The following is a 19,790-nucleotide window of genomic DNA, read 5'->3' as shown; positions in this document are numbered from 1 at the left end:
GAATTAAAATATTTTTCTTGTCTGACTTTCCATTTTTAATCATGAATGGGTCTGTTCTCAGTCATCAACACAGTTCTGTGAAATTTACTCTCTCCTGGTTGCCTTTGTATCATTTCTTCATATGTTATTTTTGCAAGTAAAAGGGAGATAATTCCAAACTCTGTCTGCTAGAATTACACAGGACTGGTGGCAGCCAGATTTAGTGAGCTTTGTTTCAATTCCATCTCATGTTATATGAGCACTTAAGTCTGGGTACAAATGTAATAATAATTAAAAATAAAAACAAAACAAAAACAAAAAAAGGCAGAATCCAAATAGTGCATTTGGTGTTTTGATTTGGATTTTCAGAAGAGCAGTTCCAAGTGTAAGTCAGGCTGACAGAGAAAATAGACATGTGCACAGCAAATTAAAGATTCTTTATCGTCATGGCTGTATAAATATATATATATATGTATGTATATATATATATATATATATATAATATGCGATGTATATATATATATCACAGGAATTTTCATAACTTAGGTAAATATGGGGCTGCTTGATGATAAATGAAAAAAAAAAACTTGCTTTTTTGTTTCAGTATTCTCTGCTCTGACTCGCAATACAACATCCCTTCTACTCTAGACAGGAGTTTTGGCATGGTTTTGTATATGCATTTCATAATATATATATATATATGTACTCTCTATTTTGAACTTCTCTGATTAAGGATATATGAATTACTAATACTTTAGCCTTGCTTGCAGCAGAAAGGTTTGCTTTGTTGTGTTATCTGCTTTTTTGAATCCATTTTCATGATTTTACTGCATTCCTACTCTGAAACATGTAAGCATGCAATTAGTAAATTTCATGTAAGCTGAAGCATTCTGCTCACTCAACATCCTTTTATAGCAGTTCGTTTCAAAGTAATGAAAGCTGTAGACTTCTTGCAGAGCAGTCAAGTCAGGAAGTGGTGCACTGCTGCCAAGGAGACTGCTGGTTTCAGAGGATGTGATACATCACCAGTTGTTGATCTTAACAGATATTTGCTTTATTTTTATGTGTCTTTAGAAATACCCACTCAGACAATTTTTCAAACATTATGTTCAAATAATTCATTTAGGAAGCTTCTAGTGAGAAGCAACATGACGTTCAGAAATTGTGAAATGTTTCTTTTAAACGATCTGTATTGTCTATTTGGTATTAAAGAGTAGCATTCCATATAGAGACAGATAAGGGTGTCATTCTTAGAGTGAGGTGAGGAAGGGTAGGTGTAAACTGAGATAACTGCTTAAACCTTCTCATTCTGTTAACTTGAAGCAGGATGTCAGTTTCTCTCACTAGACTAACATGTGTGAAATATTTATTTACTTTTGTTCTCAGAACTATGCCTTCAATTTAGCCTTTTTAAATAATGTGGAATATAACATACAGTTTGGGAAATGACTGGCTTGAGAGCAGCCCTACAGATGGAGACATGGAGGTGCTGGCCTACAGCTGGCTCAGTATGAGGCAGTAGTTTGCCCTAGCAACCATGAAGGAAAGCCATATTCTGGTGTGCAATAAGCGCAGCATATACACCTGATCAAAACTGATGATTCTCCCAGTTCACTTAGCATTGTTGCAGCCTCACTCGGAATATTGTGTGCAGTTCTAGGATCTCCAGTTTAAGACCCTTTATAAGCATCCAGAGTTAGTTAAAAGACTGGAAGCTAAGTCTCTTGAGGTGCAGTTAAGGACACTAAGTTTATCAGACATCTAGGAAAGGAAATTAAGGGATCTTCTCATTGCTCTCTAAATCATTCTGGAGTAGGGAAGTGGAGAAGGAGGTATCCATAATTTCTCCTTGGTATCTAGTGACAGGATACATGGAAGTATCTCAGAGCTTTAATTTAATTACTAGTAGGGTAGTTAAGCACTGGAACAGGCTTTCTGAAGAGGTAGTTGGTGTCCTATACCTGTCAGTGTTTAAGAGGCACGTGGATAATGCATTTAATGATCTGTTTTAACCTCGCTGTTATCTCTGATATAAATTAACAGTTGGACTCAATGATCATTGTAGGTCTCCTTCAACTGGATCTGTGGTATGCTAGTCCATTCAATCTGTTGTGCTTCTTACTATCATATACAGTTAAACATATAATCTTTTTCCTTTCCAGTCCTTCCTGAAGTGAGAAAGGATACAAAGTGTGAATGTTGCATTGCTAAATTTGGGAAGTAAATCTTGGAAAGGACTGATGCTAAATTATGGAGATTTTACTAGGTCAGATGTAGCTCAGACTGGTATAAATTAAAACTCAGTTAACCAATTCCTACCGACCAAAAAAGTTTGCATCCTCCCAAGGTACTTCTAGAAGACTGACAAGTCTCTTTTGAGCATTTTCCTAAATATTAGCGTATGTTCCTATGTAGATACCTTTCAATTTGGGTTATATCATATAGCATGAATTTTGGCTGCTCTCAGCTAGCAAATGCAGTTTATTTTTTCTGCTGTTAAGAATAAGACAAACCTTCTATTCTGGATACTTGTCAGTGTTAATAAATGCACATTTTTATTTATTCTTTTTTTAACTCCAAAACCACAGTCATACTTTGAAGCACTTTTCTTAGTTTTTTTATTAGTACAGTATGTCAATATGAGTCTGAATATTTACTTGTTGATTTTGTGCTTGATGATGGAACTTCTTTATTCCCTTGTGAAAGTCTTCCTTTCTTACATTCTGTTTCTTTACTACTTATCTCTCTGTCATGAGATGGTCTGTAACTGAAGAAAAGACAGCTAGAGAAAGGCAGTTGTGTGTTTGTATCCAAAGACTTTTCTTTCTGTCTTTTTAATTAAAAAAACCAAAAAAAAAACCATCCTTTAAGTGGAATTTGTTTGATAAGTGCTCATGCTACTCTAAGTGTTACAGATGTTAACTGCTAGCAAGTACTGTATTTGCTGGTACTGTTCAGGATATGCAAGGAAGGCTTTGTTGTATAATTTTTCCCTCCCTTCCCCTTGCACTCATGATCCACATTCCTGCAGATCAAGTCTGGCACATGTTGGTGAATGCAGGTTTTATTTAGAAACATGACCACTTGTCACCATTCAGGCTCATGTTATCAAGCAACGTCTGCTAACATTTGTTTGGCATGCAATATTTTCTGTACAGTACTCAGCAGCAAAGAGAAGTTTGTTTCTTTTCCTGCCCCCATACAAAGCACAGTGTTTGCAAGCTTTTGGAGTGGAAGTTCTTCTTTTTAATGCTGGAAAATTTCATGGTGGTGGCAGAGGACTTGCGTGCTGTGAGGATGGCAGAGGACGGCAGTGTGGATTCAGATCTCCCAGACTGTAATTGTGATATCACAAGGCAGGCAGCTATTTTTGTTTACTTTTAACTGCTACAGTTCTTTGGAAGTCTTGGTTTTCTGGAAAACTGGAAATGTTGATAATGTGGAAATCAGAGCCTTAGTTGTTTTCTGCTCAACTTTGAAAAGTTAACAGTGAGAACAACTTTATTTTACAGCTAGTGCTTTTGGATCTCAGATAAGGATTTTATAACTAATGCAGACTTACAACTATTACAACTTACTACTATTTCTTTATTGCCTGAAGGAAACCATTTACTGCTTTTACTGATGTTTTTAAATACAAGAGTATATATACCAGAGGCAAACTATATTTGTTCACTATCTGTGTCATTGTGGCTACATGCAAAAGGCAGGGAAGGAAAGGGGCTGTAAAGATAGGATTTCAGACTTCACATACTTAAATTGGTCTGTCTTTGCATATTGATGAAAACATTTTAACTGCTTGTATAACTAGAATTCAAGCTACATTTCCTTGGATTTTTGATTTAACTTCTCTTTTTCCTTCTTCTCAGTCTTTCATACAAATTTTTCTGGGTTTGTTCAGAGTTCTATAAATTTATTTCCTGAAAGGTGAAAAGTGTGATCTGAAGAGCAATTGTAATTGTTAATACTACTGTCATTGTACATATTTGCACTGTCCTTTGGATTTTACATCTTGTTTTTAACATAAAAACATAATTTTTAAACTGATTTTTTTAAACTGATTTTAATAGTGATTTTTTTCTCCCACTATTTTATAGAACAAGTGTTTCTTGAAACCTTGTCTCCAGAGTAGATTTTTTTTTTTTCACTTACATTTTCTGTTGTCTTCATACATGTTAAACTAACGTGGTCTTAGTGTCTTTTTTCATGTTGCATTTAAGTTTAATATTAGCAACCGGCTGTCTGACTAATGACTAATACAGTAGCTATGAGTTCTATATGATACATTGTTTACAGATTTACAAGGCTGTTCCTGTTTGAGGTTTAAGTGGATTCTAAGGCTTTTAGTTTAGTTTTAGTTTAGGACCAGTTGAACTAGAGGCATTTGTGCTTACTTTCTGCTCCAAATTGTTCTCCTTCTCTTTTGTAATGGAAAATAGACAATTAAAAGTAATTATTTAGGGAAACTGAGGTATTTTCATTTAGACATATGGAAATGTAAGTATTATAAGCCAATTCAAAATTTTCGATGAGTTTTCCTTGTTAGACCATAGAAATTAAAAGTTGAATTCTGCAGTATTTTCCTTTCTGAGTCTTAAATACTCATGTTGTGATAATGATATAGATAGATCTATAAAACACGTTTTGAAACAGAAATGGCATGACTCCAATACCTAGCTTTCAGTGTGAAGTCTTCATTATCAAGCATTGAAATTATCTCAGATCTCTTGAAGTAGCATGCATAGTGCCGCAACAAAGTGTGAGATGATTATCTGAATGATTAAGTGTTTAAACATCATCTTGTAAATGAAATCTTTGAAAATCAAAAGTTACAGTAGAGTAGGCATCCCACATACTTGGATGGTGTCTAATTTGACCTTTGTCTCTAAGCAGAGCTTTTTAGTATTTCAGTCTCTCAGGTTCTCTGCCATTAACATAGAAAGGTGGGATAACTGATATTTTTACTAGAGAGACTTATTTTTCTTGCATACACATTATGTAGCCGTTTGTGCACAAGCACAGTGTTCAGTGAGATGAACAGCTTATCTGCTAATGTTTAGAAGGAAATCTTAATTATACTCTATGCAAGAGTAGATTTTCAGGGTAGCCGGAGCCTCTCCAAAGTCCTGACAAAAGAAAAACAAAACAAACAAACAAACCCTATTTTGCTTGTTTGTTGTTTGTTTGTTTTTTTCCCGTGTCTGACAGAGAATTAGTCCTATTCCATCTGTATGGAACAAAGAGGGCATTTTGTGGTTGGCAAAGCCTGTACTAGATGTGGCAGGGAAGGTTTAAATAAAAGCCAGCACAGAAATTAGAATAATACTATAATGCTGCAAGTGGAATATGTTTGCTTCACAGCTTGAATGTGCAAATGTTGGAGTAGTTTTTCTTGTATACGTGTATGATGCAACTCATTGTTCCCTTTCCCGGTCCATACAATTGAATTCACACATACAGCCTTGAAGGTATAAGCAAAAAATGGGCTACATTCTATTCTGTTTAGACTGACAAGCTGTGAGTCCTGATGGGGGATAACCAACCTTCTTTCTTATCCTAAGAGCAAGGTCCAATTGTTCCAGAGCCACAAGACACGGTATGTATAGCACACACACAATAGTGGGGAAAGTGCCCCAGACATTGGTTGCTCACTTATCATCTCTCCAAGGCTAAAGACGTAGTTGTGTTTTAGAATACCCTGATGACAGGGAGTGGACAGTCTTCCAGCACGTTTCGGTTTTCTTCAGTTTCTTCATAGCTAGATTTTTAGATTACCCTTATTTTTATTTTTTTTTTTCAAGTTTACAAGAGTTTTTTTCTTCTTATCATAAGCCTGCAGCTGAGATGTTGATCTGGAAGGTGCAATTGAATTGTTCTTAAGCATGTTTGGTGTTAAAGAGACAAGCATTTGACTAGCTGTATATAAGAGAGATCTAAAAAGAGGAGGAAAAAGAAAAAGAAGGCTTAATGGTCTTGTCATTTTTAAAGTTGATATTGAGATCTCAGTATTTCTCTTCAGTGGGGAAAAGAAAACCAATGGTAGTCTCTCAGGGATCAACTGCACATACTGCAGTACTGAAACACCTGATAAATTAGTGTTTTGGAAAAAATGTAAATTGCTCTATTTGAATTATTGGATAGAAAGCACTTTCTTTGTATGATGAATTCAGAAGTCTGATTCAACACAATGTAGTTGATGTAGTTGATCTGTTCCCAGCTAAAGTCATTTCTTAAAGCTTTCTGATATTGAAATACAAGAGTAGAATAACAATATAAGCATAAAAGGGATTGTTACTCAGAGATGTTTGTGGGACATGATGGAAAACGTTGGAGCAGAAGTTGCCATCTAAGTTGTTTCTTTGAAATCCTCCTGAAACACACACTGTAGAACTTCGCCTTCAGGTTGTACCTTCAACATGTGCTTATGCTCCAGTTTTTTTCTCTTTACAGGGTAAAGAAGTTGAAAGAAACCCTAGTTGCAGTGCAGCAGCTGGATAAGAACATGAGTAGCCTGCGATCTTGGCTTGCCCACATTGAGTCAGAGCTGTCCAAACCAATTGTCTATGAAACTTGTGACTCTGAGGAGATACAAAGGAAGCTAAATGAACAGCAGGTAAAATGCAAAACACTTACCAAGTGCACAGTGGTATGGGGAGAATCGAAGTAGTGTGTCCCTGGTCTGCTTTTACCCAGATCAGTGCCGAGAGGGCATGAAGTAAAAAAAAAAAAAACAAAAAAAAAAAACAAGTGGTGCTTACTGTGTCACTTATAGAGCCTTCTGCTGGCTTTGACATCGAATCTTCCTGGAGCTGTTTGACATTCCCAAGAAAGGTAAGGCACCAAGAGGTGTATCTTGAACATGCTATTGCAATTGTTTTTCCTTTGGGTTTGTCATTTTGGGTTGTTTGAATTGTCTGTTCCAAAAAGCAAAACTGACACCTATTAGACCTTGCAAATTTTGCACATGCTTCAAAAGGACTCTTCTAGCAACCTTTCTAACTTGGTTTTATTTTGCAGCTTGTTTTGGGAATCACACTGCACGCAAAGATGCACGAACTGTACACGTGACTTTAAAATCAGTTGTTTTACAGCACATAAAGCCTTTATGCAGTCCTGGAACAAAACAGTCAACATTAAAGCAGGCAAAAAAAATACGTCAACCAGTTTTTGGCCTTACAATTGATGTTACTTCTATGAGTGCTTACTGTAATTTCTATTTACTGTTCACATTCACTGCTACTTTATATACTTACTTCACAGATTATGGCTCTGTGCAGTAGAAGAAAATTTGTGGGTGCTTCATATTCAGCTGCAAGTGTAGTTTTTTTTAGAAGCATTTTACTGGGAAAGACTGTTCTATTGTGTTCCTGTTGGTACTTATTTAGCAGAAATACCTTTTTGGTGCCTCACTGAAGATGAGTTATATGCTCTTCTGAGTTCTTTCATGAGAAGAAAGAAATGTGTGGGAAGAAGAGTGCCAGAATGCTTTGGAGACAGTTAATTTATGAAGTACATTAAATGGAATTTTGATCTTTAAAACTGAGTGTATGGTTGAGGGCCAGGAGCCTTCTTAGATTTTTTTTCTCTGGCTCCCCAACTGATTTGCTACACGGCTGTGCAGAACTGCTTATTAATATTCTATATGCAATTTGCACAGGGTTAATAATTTATAACACACAAGTATCACTAATTAGTTGTGTTTCTGAGATGGTAAAGTGCTGGGCAGGGCTGAACATTGCTATCAATTAACTAGATACTTGGACTTATTTTTTTTTCTAGCAAGCCTGTGCAAACATTCCACAGTTTTGTTATGCCCACTCCTTATGGGACTTACTCTTGGTATGATGACTGGTGTATCTGCTTTCTGCTGTTTCCTTAAAATGGTTCCTGTGGAGTGACAGCATGCAGCAGTTTTCTGTGGAAGTCTGAGTGGTTTCACTGGAACTCTAAAGGGGAGAAATAGAGGTTAATTTTATACTGGGAAGATACCATGTTTGGAATCTTGATGATCTGATAATGCTGCAGATCATGGTCATAATTTAAAAACCGAAAAAGCAAAGGCAAACAAAACATTCAAATATATGGCAACCAGTATTTTTGTTACTAGGAGGTTATATCTTTGTTCATTTTATCTTAGAAGGCCATTATATTGGCAGTCTCAAATATCTTATCCCTCTTCTTTCTTCCCTGTTAATGTTCTTTTCCATACTTAATCTTCCACTGAGGCCATTATCTTCCCTGCTCATACCGCTACCAATTGCTCGTGTACAACATTAGATTAAAAATATTATGCTATGAAAGAGAAGGGACAAATTCCATCTCTGTAACTTCATTGTCTACTTCTCAGCATCTTCTTCAGCCAAGGATGAGTTTTGGAGGTTGCTGATCTCTGTAGTGAAATTAAGAGGCAATTCAAACTGGATATCCTGGGGAAGGTAGTGTAACCTCACTGCAGCATTTTCCTAGGACTGAGAGCTGTATTTCAAGAGTTACTTGTTTACTTTTTCAGTCTGCTACCACTTGAAGTTGAAAAATTGTGTTTGCTTTTGTGATGATTGAAAAACCCAATCTGTATTTGGGTGACAGTGATGTGTAGAAGTAATGCTCTTTCTGTAAACTAACCAAAAGGCTAATTGTTTTCTAATAAGCATAGAAAATTTAAAAAGCTGAGAAAGAAGCTGAATCTGTGGGAAAAAGAAAAAAAAAAAAAAAAAAGAAAGAGTGAGAGTTCTGAATGTGAATAAAAGTTTAATTCTTAGGAATCCTCCAGGACCACCAATGTGGCAGTTCTATCTACCACTCTACTCAAGAACAGTGAAGAGTAGGTTGTGTTACCTGAACTTTCTTAACCTCAAATTTCAAAGCTGTCTGGAGTATGTGTTTTGAAGTGTATTAAAGGTATTTATAGCACCCACCCTTATATAACTTTTCAGGACAGGGAGAAAGAAGAATAAGTACATTGTGATGGAAGACCATTTTCTAGGCAAGTGAGTGGACCACAACTGAAGGAGAAAATATTATGATTTTCCATTTTATGGTCTTGTGTCTATGCTCATAAAGTATCCTTTTGTTTCATGGATGAGAAGAGGGTATTAAGTTATTAATTTAAGTTATAGTAAATTATTCATCATCACAAACAACCAAATCAGATGGCTGATATAAGATAACATTGCTCCATTTCAAATTTGATGGATTTTTTTACATACCACATTTAGATCTCATTTCCTTCTGGAAGGCTATTTCAGAACTTTGTATTGCTTGTTTTTAGCAACATTTGCCTAGTTAGAGCTTGAGTTAGTGCACAATATGTTAGCACTAAATTAATTTTTGTGTTTCTGATTTTCTTTACTAGTAAAATTATAAGGAGCCCTTTGGCTCTACTTAACCTCACTCTACCAAGTATTTGTTCTCCTAAAGAAAATTTCCCATCTTGAATTACCCTAGCAGATATTTTCTTCATCTGAACTGAAAGCGCATATAAGAAGCAGTCTTCACTTTCTGATCTAAACACATTAGTACTTCTTGGTCACTATTGTGATTATGTTACCTTGGTCCTATTTCCCTTTCCATCTAATATTGTGATGGTTCATTGCAAATTTAGGCAGAAGTTAAGGAAGGTTTCTTTTCTTTGTGCTTATCCAATGGAAATAGCCAATTACTTTCATAGCTTGTCTCAACTTGAACCTTTAGCTCAAGACAGTAGTTGAAAAGATCCTTCAAGAAGAAGCGTTATCACTAGTGTACCACGAACTGTCACAACCAAGGAAGCAGCATAAGAAATAATACTGATCACATTTAATATGTGCTGAGACAGTGAAAGTGCATTTTCTTTCTGTCCTAAATCTTCTTCTGCACTTTCAATTAAAATTACATAAATTTTGAAAGCTGAAGGAAAATGTTCTTACTAAGTATGCACAGTTTGATGAGTGCTGTTGCCAGTCACCGTGTCAGATGTGCCACCATGGAGCTAGCTCACCTTTTTGAGTAGGCTTACAAAGGGTACCTCCATCAAACCCTGGCAGTAGATATGAATGGGGTTGTTGGTTTTTTTTGCCACTGTTCTCTTACTAACTTCTGCCTTAGATTCTCTGTGATAACATTGAAGGGTTGGGAATAATTGCACCATTTATTGGTAATGCTGATTTAGATGTATGTGAAAGATGTTCAGCTGAGCATGCCGTTTGTCCCAGGTGATGGTCTGATGTTCATAGGCTCTGAGAGAGCTGTTCATGCTGCTAGATTCTCTTAGCTTCATTGATAACATTGCATCACCACTTGTGCTGTCACAAGCACAATGTCTATTTCAATTTGGTGGTTGCTTTTTTTTTTTTTTTTTTAATGTTTGCAATTGTATTAAGTTTGTTTTGAAAAAGTAGAGCAGAAGCGCATCTGTATTTACATGTTTTGTGATTTCTCTTAAGAATTAATTTCTTCATCTGCAGGAACTTCAGAGGGACATAGAAAAACACAGCACTGGAGTGGCATCTGTTCTCAATTTGTGTGAAGTGCTTCTTCACGACTGTGATGCCTGTGCCACAGAAACAGAATGTGACTCTATCCAGCAGGCTACACGCAATCTGGACAGAAGGTGGAGGAACATTTGTGCAATGTCAATGGAAAGGCGACTTAAGTAAGTCTGTAATGCCAACAGTATTTCTTTCTGCATGCAGAAATACAGGATGAGATGTAGATGATAGGTTTGTATTACTGAGGGGGAAAATAAATAAATAAAGAAGAGATCTACAGAACAGAAAAAGAACATGCATTGAATAGAGGTCAATAATTATCATGCTGTGGGGGAAAAAATAAAAAGAAAGTTGAATTATTTTGTGTCATTAGACAAAGTACGTGTGTCATTTACCAAATTTTTGTATACATGAGGCCTTTGATGGAATACTGTCTGATTTCACTTACTACGTAATAGTAACTAAAAAGAAATTAGGGAAAATTTAGATGTAGCAATGATTACAAAAAGTTTAGAAAGCATGAGCTAAGAGGCAGAGTTGTAATAGGTACATCTATCCTCCAACTTCTTAGCCTGATGATGAAACTATCTAATTAGGGTTTTCATCTACTTAACATTCCTCAATGGTTTCTTAGGTATGAAAATTTTTATTTGGAAGAGTTTTAGGAATGATCAAACACTCATCTGAAATTTCTTAATCTGACTACCTTAGATGAGTAAGCAGGGCCATTAATATCTGTGTACTTTGGGTTTGGTCTTATTTACATGCATGACTCATGTACTTAGACCATCTGTACACTGCATACCCATGAATTCCAGACATTTGAATGGAAATGCTGGATGGAAATATGACAACAACACGGTGGAAAAACAGAGGTCAATAGTTTTCTATCTTGGATAGCATGGATGAATTTGATAGCCAGAAATATTTAGACTAGTTTGGGCCTATGCTATATGCTCTGAGCTGATCATTAATAATGGATGTTCATATAGCTGTTTGAACTATATTTATGATGATATTTTCTGTGTGTTTTGAAGTTATTAATCTATGTAAATTTTATGGATTTTCAAAATGCTGAATTGAACTTTATGTTGTGGAGTGTTCTTAATGTACTTTTATTGTACTTTTTATTTACTTAGCTTAAACAAAGAGTTTGTTGCTTTCATTGTCCTGCTTCACTTACAGAGATTGCCATCTTTGACTGATTTTTAAATTGTTTCTGTTTTAATTTGTGCTGTTAATAGATTTGTATAACAGTAAATTGAGCGATAATTAATTAGAATTTTAATTTATATAGAAACAGGTTTTCATTTCAAAAAAAAAAAATCCAGTATTAAGTTCAACAACATATCAACATTAAAGTTTGAATTTTGCCTCAGAGTATTGCATGGATGAAGTTCCTCTCTGATGTAAGATATGGGAAAACCATCTATATGCAAGAGCAGACAAAGTTCTGCTGGAATTCAGCTTGTCCTCAAAAAAGATCTTATTCTGAAGTTATTGGGATTTCACAGTCTCAACATTAAGCCAATTTGGAGGCAGAGTAAAGAGCCAACCACTATTTTCACATACTCATCTGTAGACAAATGAGGGCTGCTCCAAAAGCAATACCTCCTCTTTTATCATATTGGCCCATAATGTCAGGCTGATGATGGTGGTATGGCAGTAGAGGCTGAGCTTTCTCAGCAATAGTCCATTGCATTTTGTTGCTGTACAACATATGGAAGCAGAGCGGCAGGGCAGTCTGACAAAACAGCATCTGACGTGGAGGTGTGTTTAAAGTCATGGTGTAGAATTGAATTCCTTCATGCAAAAAAATTACACCCATTGACATTCATCAGTGTTTGCTGAATATTTTATGTAGTAGTGTGTTTCAGCAGTGGCAGCTGTGACATGAAAGATAAGCTATGTTCTCATATAGCTTTACATGAGCATGGCATGCAGCCTCTTGTTCATCACTGGCAAAAATGCATAGCTAATGGTGGTGACTATGTTGAAATGCAGCATTTTGTAGCTGAGAATTTGCTTTACTGAATAGTGCTTTGATGCTCTTTGTATCTGTTACAGTTTACACAGAAATGAATAGAAGGCATTATTTTGAAAGAAACTTACGTAGTTTATACGAAAAGTTTGTAGAAATTTTGCCTTTTTTTATTAAAAAGAAGTTACAGTATAAAATGAGAGGTAATATTTTACCACTTATTAGTGAATGGCGAAAAACTAAGCAAGTTCATGTCCCTTTGCGATGAAGAATAATGACCAAGAAATTTAAAATGTATGCTGCAACATCTTTAGCATTCCATTAACTAAAAAATAATAATTAAAAAAATAAAAATCTGCAGTTGAAGGTAGTGCTGAATTTCTAATCTCTAAAAAGTTGGCTTAGGTACCCATGCTGGCCTTTCTTTCTGAAGTTATTTACTGTGTGGTGTTATTTTTTCCAACTCCTATTGCATGTTTATAGTGTTCTTTTTTATACTCTTACCAAAATTAGATGCATTAAAAAAACCCACCATCGTCTTATTCTAGCCCCGTCTGGAATGAGCTGATCTTCCCTGTTGCCTGTTTATCAACCCTGCTGCCTTAGATTAAGAGCCAGTTATTATTTGATGCAGTACTCTTTTGCTGTTGTTGATAATTATTTAAAGTGCTGTAGGTCATCTGGCATTCAATCTGAGCATTCTCTTAGTTTCCGTTATCTATTGCAGAATTGAAGAGACGTGGAGGTTATGGCAAAAGTTTTTGGATGACTACTCTAGATTTGAAGACTGGCTAAAAAACTCTGAGAGGACAGCTGCTTTCCCAAGCTCTTCTGGTGTGCTTTACACAGTTGCTAAGGAAGAACTGAAGAAATTTGAGGTGATTTATAATACTTGAAATTCAATATCTACTGATCACATTACAGCAGCCAGCTGGTGCTCTCCCTTCTCATAAACAAATCTCTCTGCAGACACTGTATTAATATAATGGGGTTTATGGTCTTGCAAGTGCCCTCACTGGTTTCTAGTTGAAGGTGGAAACAGAAAATGTTAATAAGTCAATCCAGCCTCACTTGTTTTTTCACCAGTTAGATTTCTTGGCTTTTTTTTTTTACGTAGTCCTTTAGTACACTCAGTCAGTAGGTGCTCCATAGCATTTATTTATCTCCCTTCAGTAAGTGCATCTTCAAATGTATGTTCTATGTCCTAGCTTTTGCTTTGATTTTTATTCCTTCTTTCTGTAACACTCTGACTCTAGCCCTCTGAAATGTTTTCTTGTTTTATATAGAATAAGATTTCCCCATGTGAGATTCTTATCCTCGAAATTCATGTGCATGCAAGTATTGTTGTATGTCCACATGGTGTCCCTCGTGATTTATAAGTTAAAGTATACTTAAAAGTTGACAGGCTGTCAGTATAGTTAGTGCTTTAAAGCTGGTTACATAACTGTCATTTATCCTACAATGTGATGCCTTGTCTCATGTTTACAATGGGTTGTATGCATGTATAGGAAGCACACATAGTTCATGCTTCTAATTGTAGGTAAAAATCACAGAATAATAGAATCAGAATAGCTTGGGCTGAAAGGGACTTTAAAGATAATCCAGTCCCAACCCCCCACCATGGGCAAGGTTGCCAGTCACCAGATCAGGCTGACCAAAGTCCCATCCAACCTGACCTTCAATGCCGACAGGGATGGGGCATCCTCAGCTTCCCTGGACAAGCTATGCAAGTGTCTCACCAACCTCTGAGTAAAGAATTTCTTCCTAATGCCTAACCTAATTCTCCCCTATTTTAGCTAAAAGCCTTTAACTCGTGTCATACCACTACACTTCCTGATAAAGAATCCATCCTCAGCTTTTCTATAGGCTCCCTTTAGGTGCTGGAAGGCTGCTATAAGTCTCTCTGCAGCTTTCTCTTCTGAAACAAGGCAACAACCCCAGCTGTCACAGACATTCTGGAGGTGATCCAGTCAGATGATCTTCTGCTCAGTGTTAGAATTACAAGAATATCAAGGTGGGAGAGAAAATTGTTTCTGAAGAAGGAAAACAAATTGTTTAGGCAGTTCTGTAAAAAGCCGGGTGCTAGAAGGTATTTTCTCTGAGGAAAAATTGCAAATTTTAAACAGTATCTAACACCAGTTAATTCTTTTTAGTTTAACATTTAATTCAGAAACAAGCTGATTCGGGTTTTATTATTGACATTTTGCATTTCTGAATGCCAGGTTCTGTTATTAAACAGACTTCTTGATTAAAGTGAGGTAGGTTACTTCAGTATAATGAAGTTTACTTTATGGACATGAGTGCTCTGTAATGGACTTTCTTCCCATTGCCATTTTACTTAGTGATCGGTATTTAAGCATCTTGTTTAACAAGCCATCCTATAAGAAATAGTATCAAAAATATCTTGGCTGTCTTTGATTTTCAAATCTGACCTGATGTTATCTGAAGTTTTTCACTGACCCTCAGTTTTTATGGTGACCTTCTGTCTCCTGCAAACTTATGGAATTTTTACAGTGTCAATGGGAACTAGCTGGAAAGTGTAGTTTAGCTGCCTTTCTAGAAGTTTCTAGAAACCTGTTTTCCCTACATTTGGGTTCTTCTTTTTTCTTTTCCCTCTTCTTCATTATTTTTCTTCCACTTCCAAAATGGAAGAATGGAAAAGGCAACAGTGTTCAAAATTTAGTGTAATTCAGCAAATATATTGTAAACTCAGCAACCAATAAATAATAACTGAAGCAATTTTATGCTTTAGCTGACAATATTTTTCTGACTTTGTTTTCCCCACTGTATCCTCAGTTGAATCAGTTCAGTTAAAAAAAAAAAACAAACAGCAAACTGTGTAAGAACATTTCAATTCCTGAGCACAGAAATCAGAGCTGACTGTCACTTAATTCACAGTACAAAGTCAAATTGCTTCCTCCGCAGTTGTTTCCTGAGAAATGAAAAGAGGTTATAGGGTGGAAGGCAACAGATGAATTGTTGTTTAGCTGAACTGTGTAAGCATAGCAAACAAATGTACTGTTGTTCTTTTTGCTGGACAAGTCTTGGAAACAGGTGAAGCAACAACTGCATGTTTGTGGATTGCATGATCCTAGTAAATGCAATCATTTATGCCTCTGCTATCTCCTCTGTTCTCTTTGTAAAAATTTAAGTGAATTCACTTTTGCTGAGTATTTTGTTCCAAGCATAAGCCCATTTGATGCTTGTTGGTTGTCCTCTACTCAGTTTAGTAGTGACTTAAGCAAAGGGAATAGTTATATTGAGAAGATGGTTTTGGCTTTGATATTTTTTCTTTTTTCAAACCTATTTCTTAATCTCTGCCTCTAGTCTTATCATAAAAATGTGCTTACTTATTTTTGGCTTTAGTATAATATGGAGAGTGTATATTGCTAAGGATGAAATTCTGCATTAGCTGTTTTTAATGAAATTTTCTCTACGGAAGCATGTTATCCACACTTCTCTAGTCCTTAGTAAGGGTAATGTCCAGTCTGGGGAAAGACTATTTATTTGCATTGTAAACAATACTGGAGAGCAAGTTTGTGACACTACAGTGGAAGCAAAAAATGGTTCACTTGCATTGAAGAGAAATATGGTGATGTAGTCCATAAATTTTCCTTTGCTTGATTTTTTTTTTTCTTTGTAACAGTGGTAGAGGACATTTTTTTCTGAAACATAATAAATGATTTTTGAAGAGATTAATTCAATCAACTCATTATGTTGTGTTTTCTTCAGCATGCTACATGGTAGCTATTCAAAATGTGAAGCTGATAGTGTCTTTGCATTCCTCTTTAGGCCTTCCAGAGACAAGTGCATGAAAGTCTGACTCAGTTGGAACTGATTAACAAACAATATCGCCGACTGGCCCGGGAGAACCGCACTGATTCTGACTGCAGCCTCAAGCAGATGGTCCATGAGGGGAACCAGAGATGGGACAATTTACAAAAGCGAGTTACCTCCATCCTGCGCAGGCTAAAAGTACTTTTTCTGTTTTGAAGCTTTCACTATTGTCCTTATGAATCAAGGGTGCTCCAGAAGCTTCCAGATTAATGCATTTGCAGAGGTTTTTAGGGGATTTCTAGATTTGGAAGAAGTAGGGAACTTCTTATTCTTTTATTACTTCAAAGAGAACTGTAGTCTGTAGGTAAATGCTTGATGCCCATGAATGCCAGCTCCTTCTTAGTAGTTAACTTTCATACATCTGCTAATTGCAGATGAAGGTGGTATTACTGAAGTGGAATCCCTAGAAATCATGCGGGAAAAAGGTGTACAGATTTTGGGTTAAATTTGAAGGGCATGAAGATTATTTCTCTGGAGAACTACTGTTGCTGTTTTTTGTTGCTGTTATTATCTGTAGTTAAACAGCTTACTGCTGTTTTTGGGGTCCTTTTAGTAACTTCACACCACTCTGTTTCTCACTCTCCTTCCCTAGCATTTTATCAGCCAGCGGGAGGAGTTTGAGACAGCACGTGATAGCATCCTGGTATGGCTAACAGAGATGGACCTGCAGCTAACCAACATAGAACATTTCTCAGAGTGTGATGTCCAAGCAAAGATAAAGCAACTTAAGGTAAAGAGTAATGGCATGGAATGAGGAGGAGGAAAGAGAAAATGAATATAAACATTCATAGATGAAAAAAAAATTAACATTATGCCAAAGAGCAGTGTTATATAACTTGATTCTTACAGACTGACTTCATCTTTGTAAGTTCTGGGATATGTCAGGTTTCAATTCAGACTTTTCTGCCAGAGTCAAAGATCTTTCAGCAAAAATTATCAGAAAAACAAGGGTGATAGTTCTCTAATCAAAGGAGTTGTTGTCTATGAAAATAATGGGAGTTCTCTACTATTGCTAACACCTAACAACTACTATGTTTTCTAACCATTTCTGCATAAAAAAAAATATGCATTCTTTGGTCCAAACAGTGCCAATAATGTTGATACTGTGTTATCCAGAATTCCCTAATGTTAGCTTTAGAATCTGTGTCCATTTCAGCCATTTGATCACAGGCATGGCTTGTTTAGAGATGAGCATTTTTTCCAAACACAACAAAAAAGAAATGAGTTGGTAAACCATGAAGTATTACTGGTTTTGACAACAAAGACTCTGGAATGCTAAGTCTAATTTCTCATGCCAGAATATTAAGAAGAATACTAAGAATCATTTCTGTTTGTTACCCATACCATTCTTACTTAAAAAAAAAAAACAAAAAAACAAAAAAACACTTCTAAGACTTGTATCCTTAATATCTTTGAAGGTCTTAATGATAAAGTATGGATTTTTCTTTTATAAAGGCTTTCCAGCAAGAAATTTCACTGAACAACAACAAAATTCAGCAGATAATTATTCAGGGTGAACAACTCATTGAGAAAAGTGAACCTATGGATGCAGCTGTTATTGAAGAAGAACTAGATGAGTTACGTCGTTACTGTCAAGAGGTCTTTGGACGTGTGGAACGCTATCACAAGAAACTGATCCGTCTTCCTGTGTGTATACTTACATATGTATTTGCTTAATTGCCATTTTACAATGAGAGAACAAGAAGAGAGAAACATGTTGAAGCAAACTAACATGTAACTTTCCCCCAAATTTTGTGGTTTTAGTCTCGTTACAACTCTAACCAACTGTGTCTCTTCATTGCATGCTATTTTTGTCCTGTTTAGAAAGCAAACTTAATAGGTCCGGATTTTCGGTAAATCATCAAGAAAATTCATGCTAACTGGAAATTTATAAAGCTTTGCTAATATATGATTTAATCAGCGGCTCATTAAGTTCTGTTTTATTCTTAAAAAATAATAATAATGATAAAGAGTTTCTCTCCATGCAGTACAGACAGAACTTTCCAGAACTGAAAAAACAGCTGAAAAAGAGAGAGCAATATTACTTTAGATAAGTCAAGTCCAAATGAAGAAAAAGAACAAAAAAAAAAGGTTTTCCAAAATGTGAAATAATGTAATGACAACACTGGTCACATCAAAGGTCACCTACACTTCCCATGATTTGATTCCAAAGTTTTTTTTTAACTTTATGTCTGCATTACAGAGGCATCAGTAAAGAGTCTGGAAAGATTTTCTTGATGCGAGACTGTGTGGTGCCACACATAATTAAAATGAGCAAGCACGCTGAACTTTCTCGTTCTATTTTTTTATGGATCTAAAAATATTGAAGGAGGAGTAAAAAAGGATGCAAATGGAAACACCATCACTTGACTATTACCTAATGCTTCTTTATGCTTTATATTTACTCTACCCAGGCTGACTACACAGTGAGTGTTTCTGCTTGTTGCATTGATTGTTTCTGTTCGCATTGTTCTTCTAGCTGACAGATGATGAACATGACCTATCTGACAGAGAGGTGGATCTGGATGAATCAGCAGATCTCTCTGACATACACTGGCATGACAAATCTGCAGACAGTGTTCTCTCCCCACATCCTTCTTCCAACCTTTCACTGCCTATTGCACAGCCAGTGAGAAGTGAGCGATCAGGGCGGGATACCCCTGCAAGTGTGGACTCTATCCCTCTGGAGTGGGATCATGATTATGACCTTAGCAGAGACCTGGAGACAGCTGTTTCACGGGCACTGCACTCTGAGGAAGAAGATGGAGAACAAGAGAAGGATTTCTATCTGAGAGGAGCAGCTAGTATAGCAGGTATGGTGGCAAATTGTGTGTCCTCTCTTAGTAAAAAGGGGCAGATGCTGCATTGTGTGGCTTCTTGGCCAAGATGCTCATAGAAAAGTATTCTAAATAGCCCCTGAAGATCTTAAATAGCTTTCCTGAAGTGATCCCAATGGCCTTCTGGCCTTAGACACAGTGCTGGAAATTCCTGGATGACAACAGCCTTGGAAAATTGCAAAGGTTTATGTGATACGACAGAGAATTGGCTGTTTCTCTGTGCCTGAAGCCTGCCAGACGGGATATGTCATCTGTAACAGCAATGCATTACAACTTATTCTGACTAGAAGAAGCTATACTCAATATGGCAAGAGGTGAAGAAATGCTGGGGAAGAGATCCACAACTCAAACTGTGAGGTTCTTAAGTAAATCTTAACTCAGTACATATTCAGGCAAGACTCCAACAACTGAGTTTAGCTTGAGGTGAGATCTCAATTCTTGCTCTCCAGCAAAGCTGGAAATCCCTTCTATGTGTGTATAGTTTGTATAATAAATCTCAATTAATGAAAGTTACCAACTGCAGCCAACCATGAGGGAAAGTTTAATGTTATATTACACTCTGATCTTGTGGCTCTTTTGCTTTCCAGGTCATCACTCTGAAAAAGAGTTAGGTTTCCCTTGATATTAAGAGACTCTTTAGCAGGCTCCTTGCATTTGTCTTCATCATTTTTCCTTCTTCAGAAAGGATCT

The 19,790-nt window shown here is 36.3% G+C and overlaps 1 protein-coding gene across 18 annotated transcripts in view; it reads left to right on the top strand.

The window, feature by feature from the left end:
- The window catches only part of SYNE1 (spectrin repeat containing nuclear envelope protein 1), a 275,903-nt gene that overhangs the window by 237,785 nt on the left and 18,328 nt on the right, over window positions 1-19,790 (top strand). For 15 of the 18 annotated variants that reach the window (XM_015858221.3, XM_085541498.1, XM_085541497.1 and 12 more), the window contains 7 exons: window positions 6,430-6,592; window positions 10,422-10,609; window positions 13,154-13,304; window positions 16,219-16,401; window positions 16,856-16,993; window positions 17,719-17,910; window positions 18,743-19,076. In XM_015858221.3, coding sequence (XP_015713707.3) covers window positions 6,430-6,592; window positions 10,422-10,609; window positions 13,154-13,304; window positions 16,219-16,401; window positions 16,856-16,993; window positions 17,719-17,910; window positions 18,743-19,076 — 1,349 coding nt within the window. Of the gene's footprint in view, window positions 1-3,152; window positions 3,336-5,540; window positions 5,547-6,429; window positions 6,593-6,751; window positions 6,811-8,326; window positions 8,415-10,421; window positions 10,610-13,153; window positions 13,305-16,218; window positions 16,402-16,855; window positions 16,994-17,718; window positions 17,911-18,742; window positions 19,077-19,790 lie in introns of those variants that run through there. The other 3 variants (XM_085541501.1, XR_014944012.1, XR_014944011.1) reach the window with 3 other exon arrangements.

This window comes from Coturnix japonica, chromosome 3 (genome assembly GCF_054131305.1).
Source record: "Coturnix japonica strain WE chromosome 3, WE-NBRP24, whole genome shotgun sequence".
Classification (NCBI taxonomy): Eukaryota; Metazoa; Chordata; class Aves; order Galliformes; family Phasianidae; genus Coturnix; species Coturnix japonica.
This window is presented reverse-complemented; position numbering and strand designations above follow the sequence as displayed.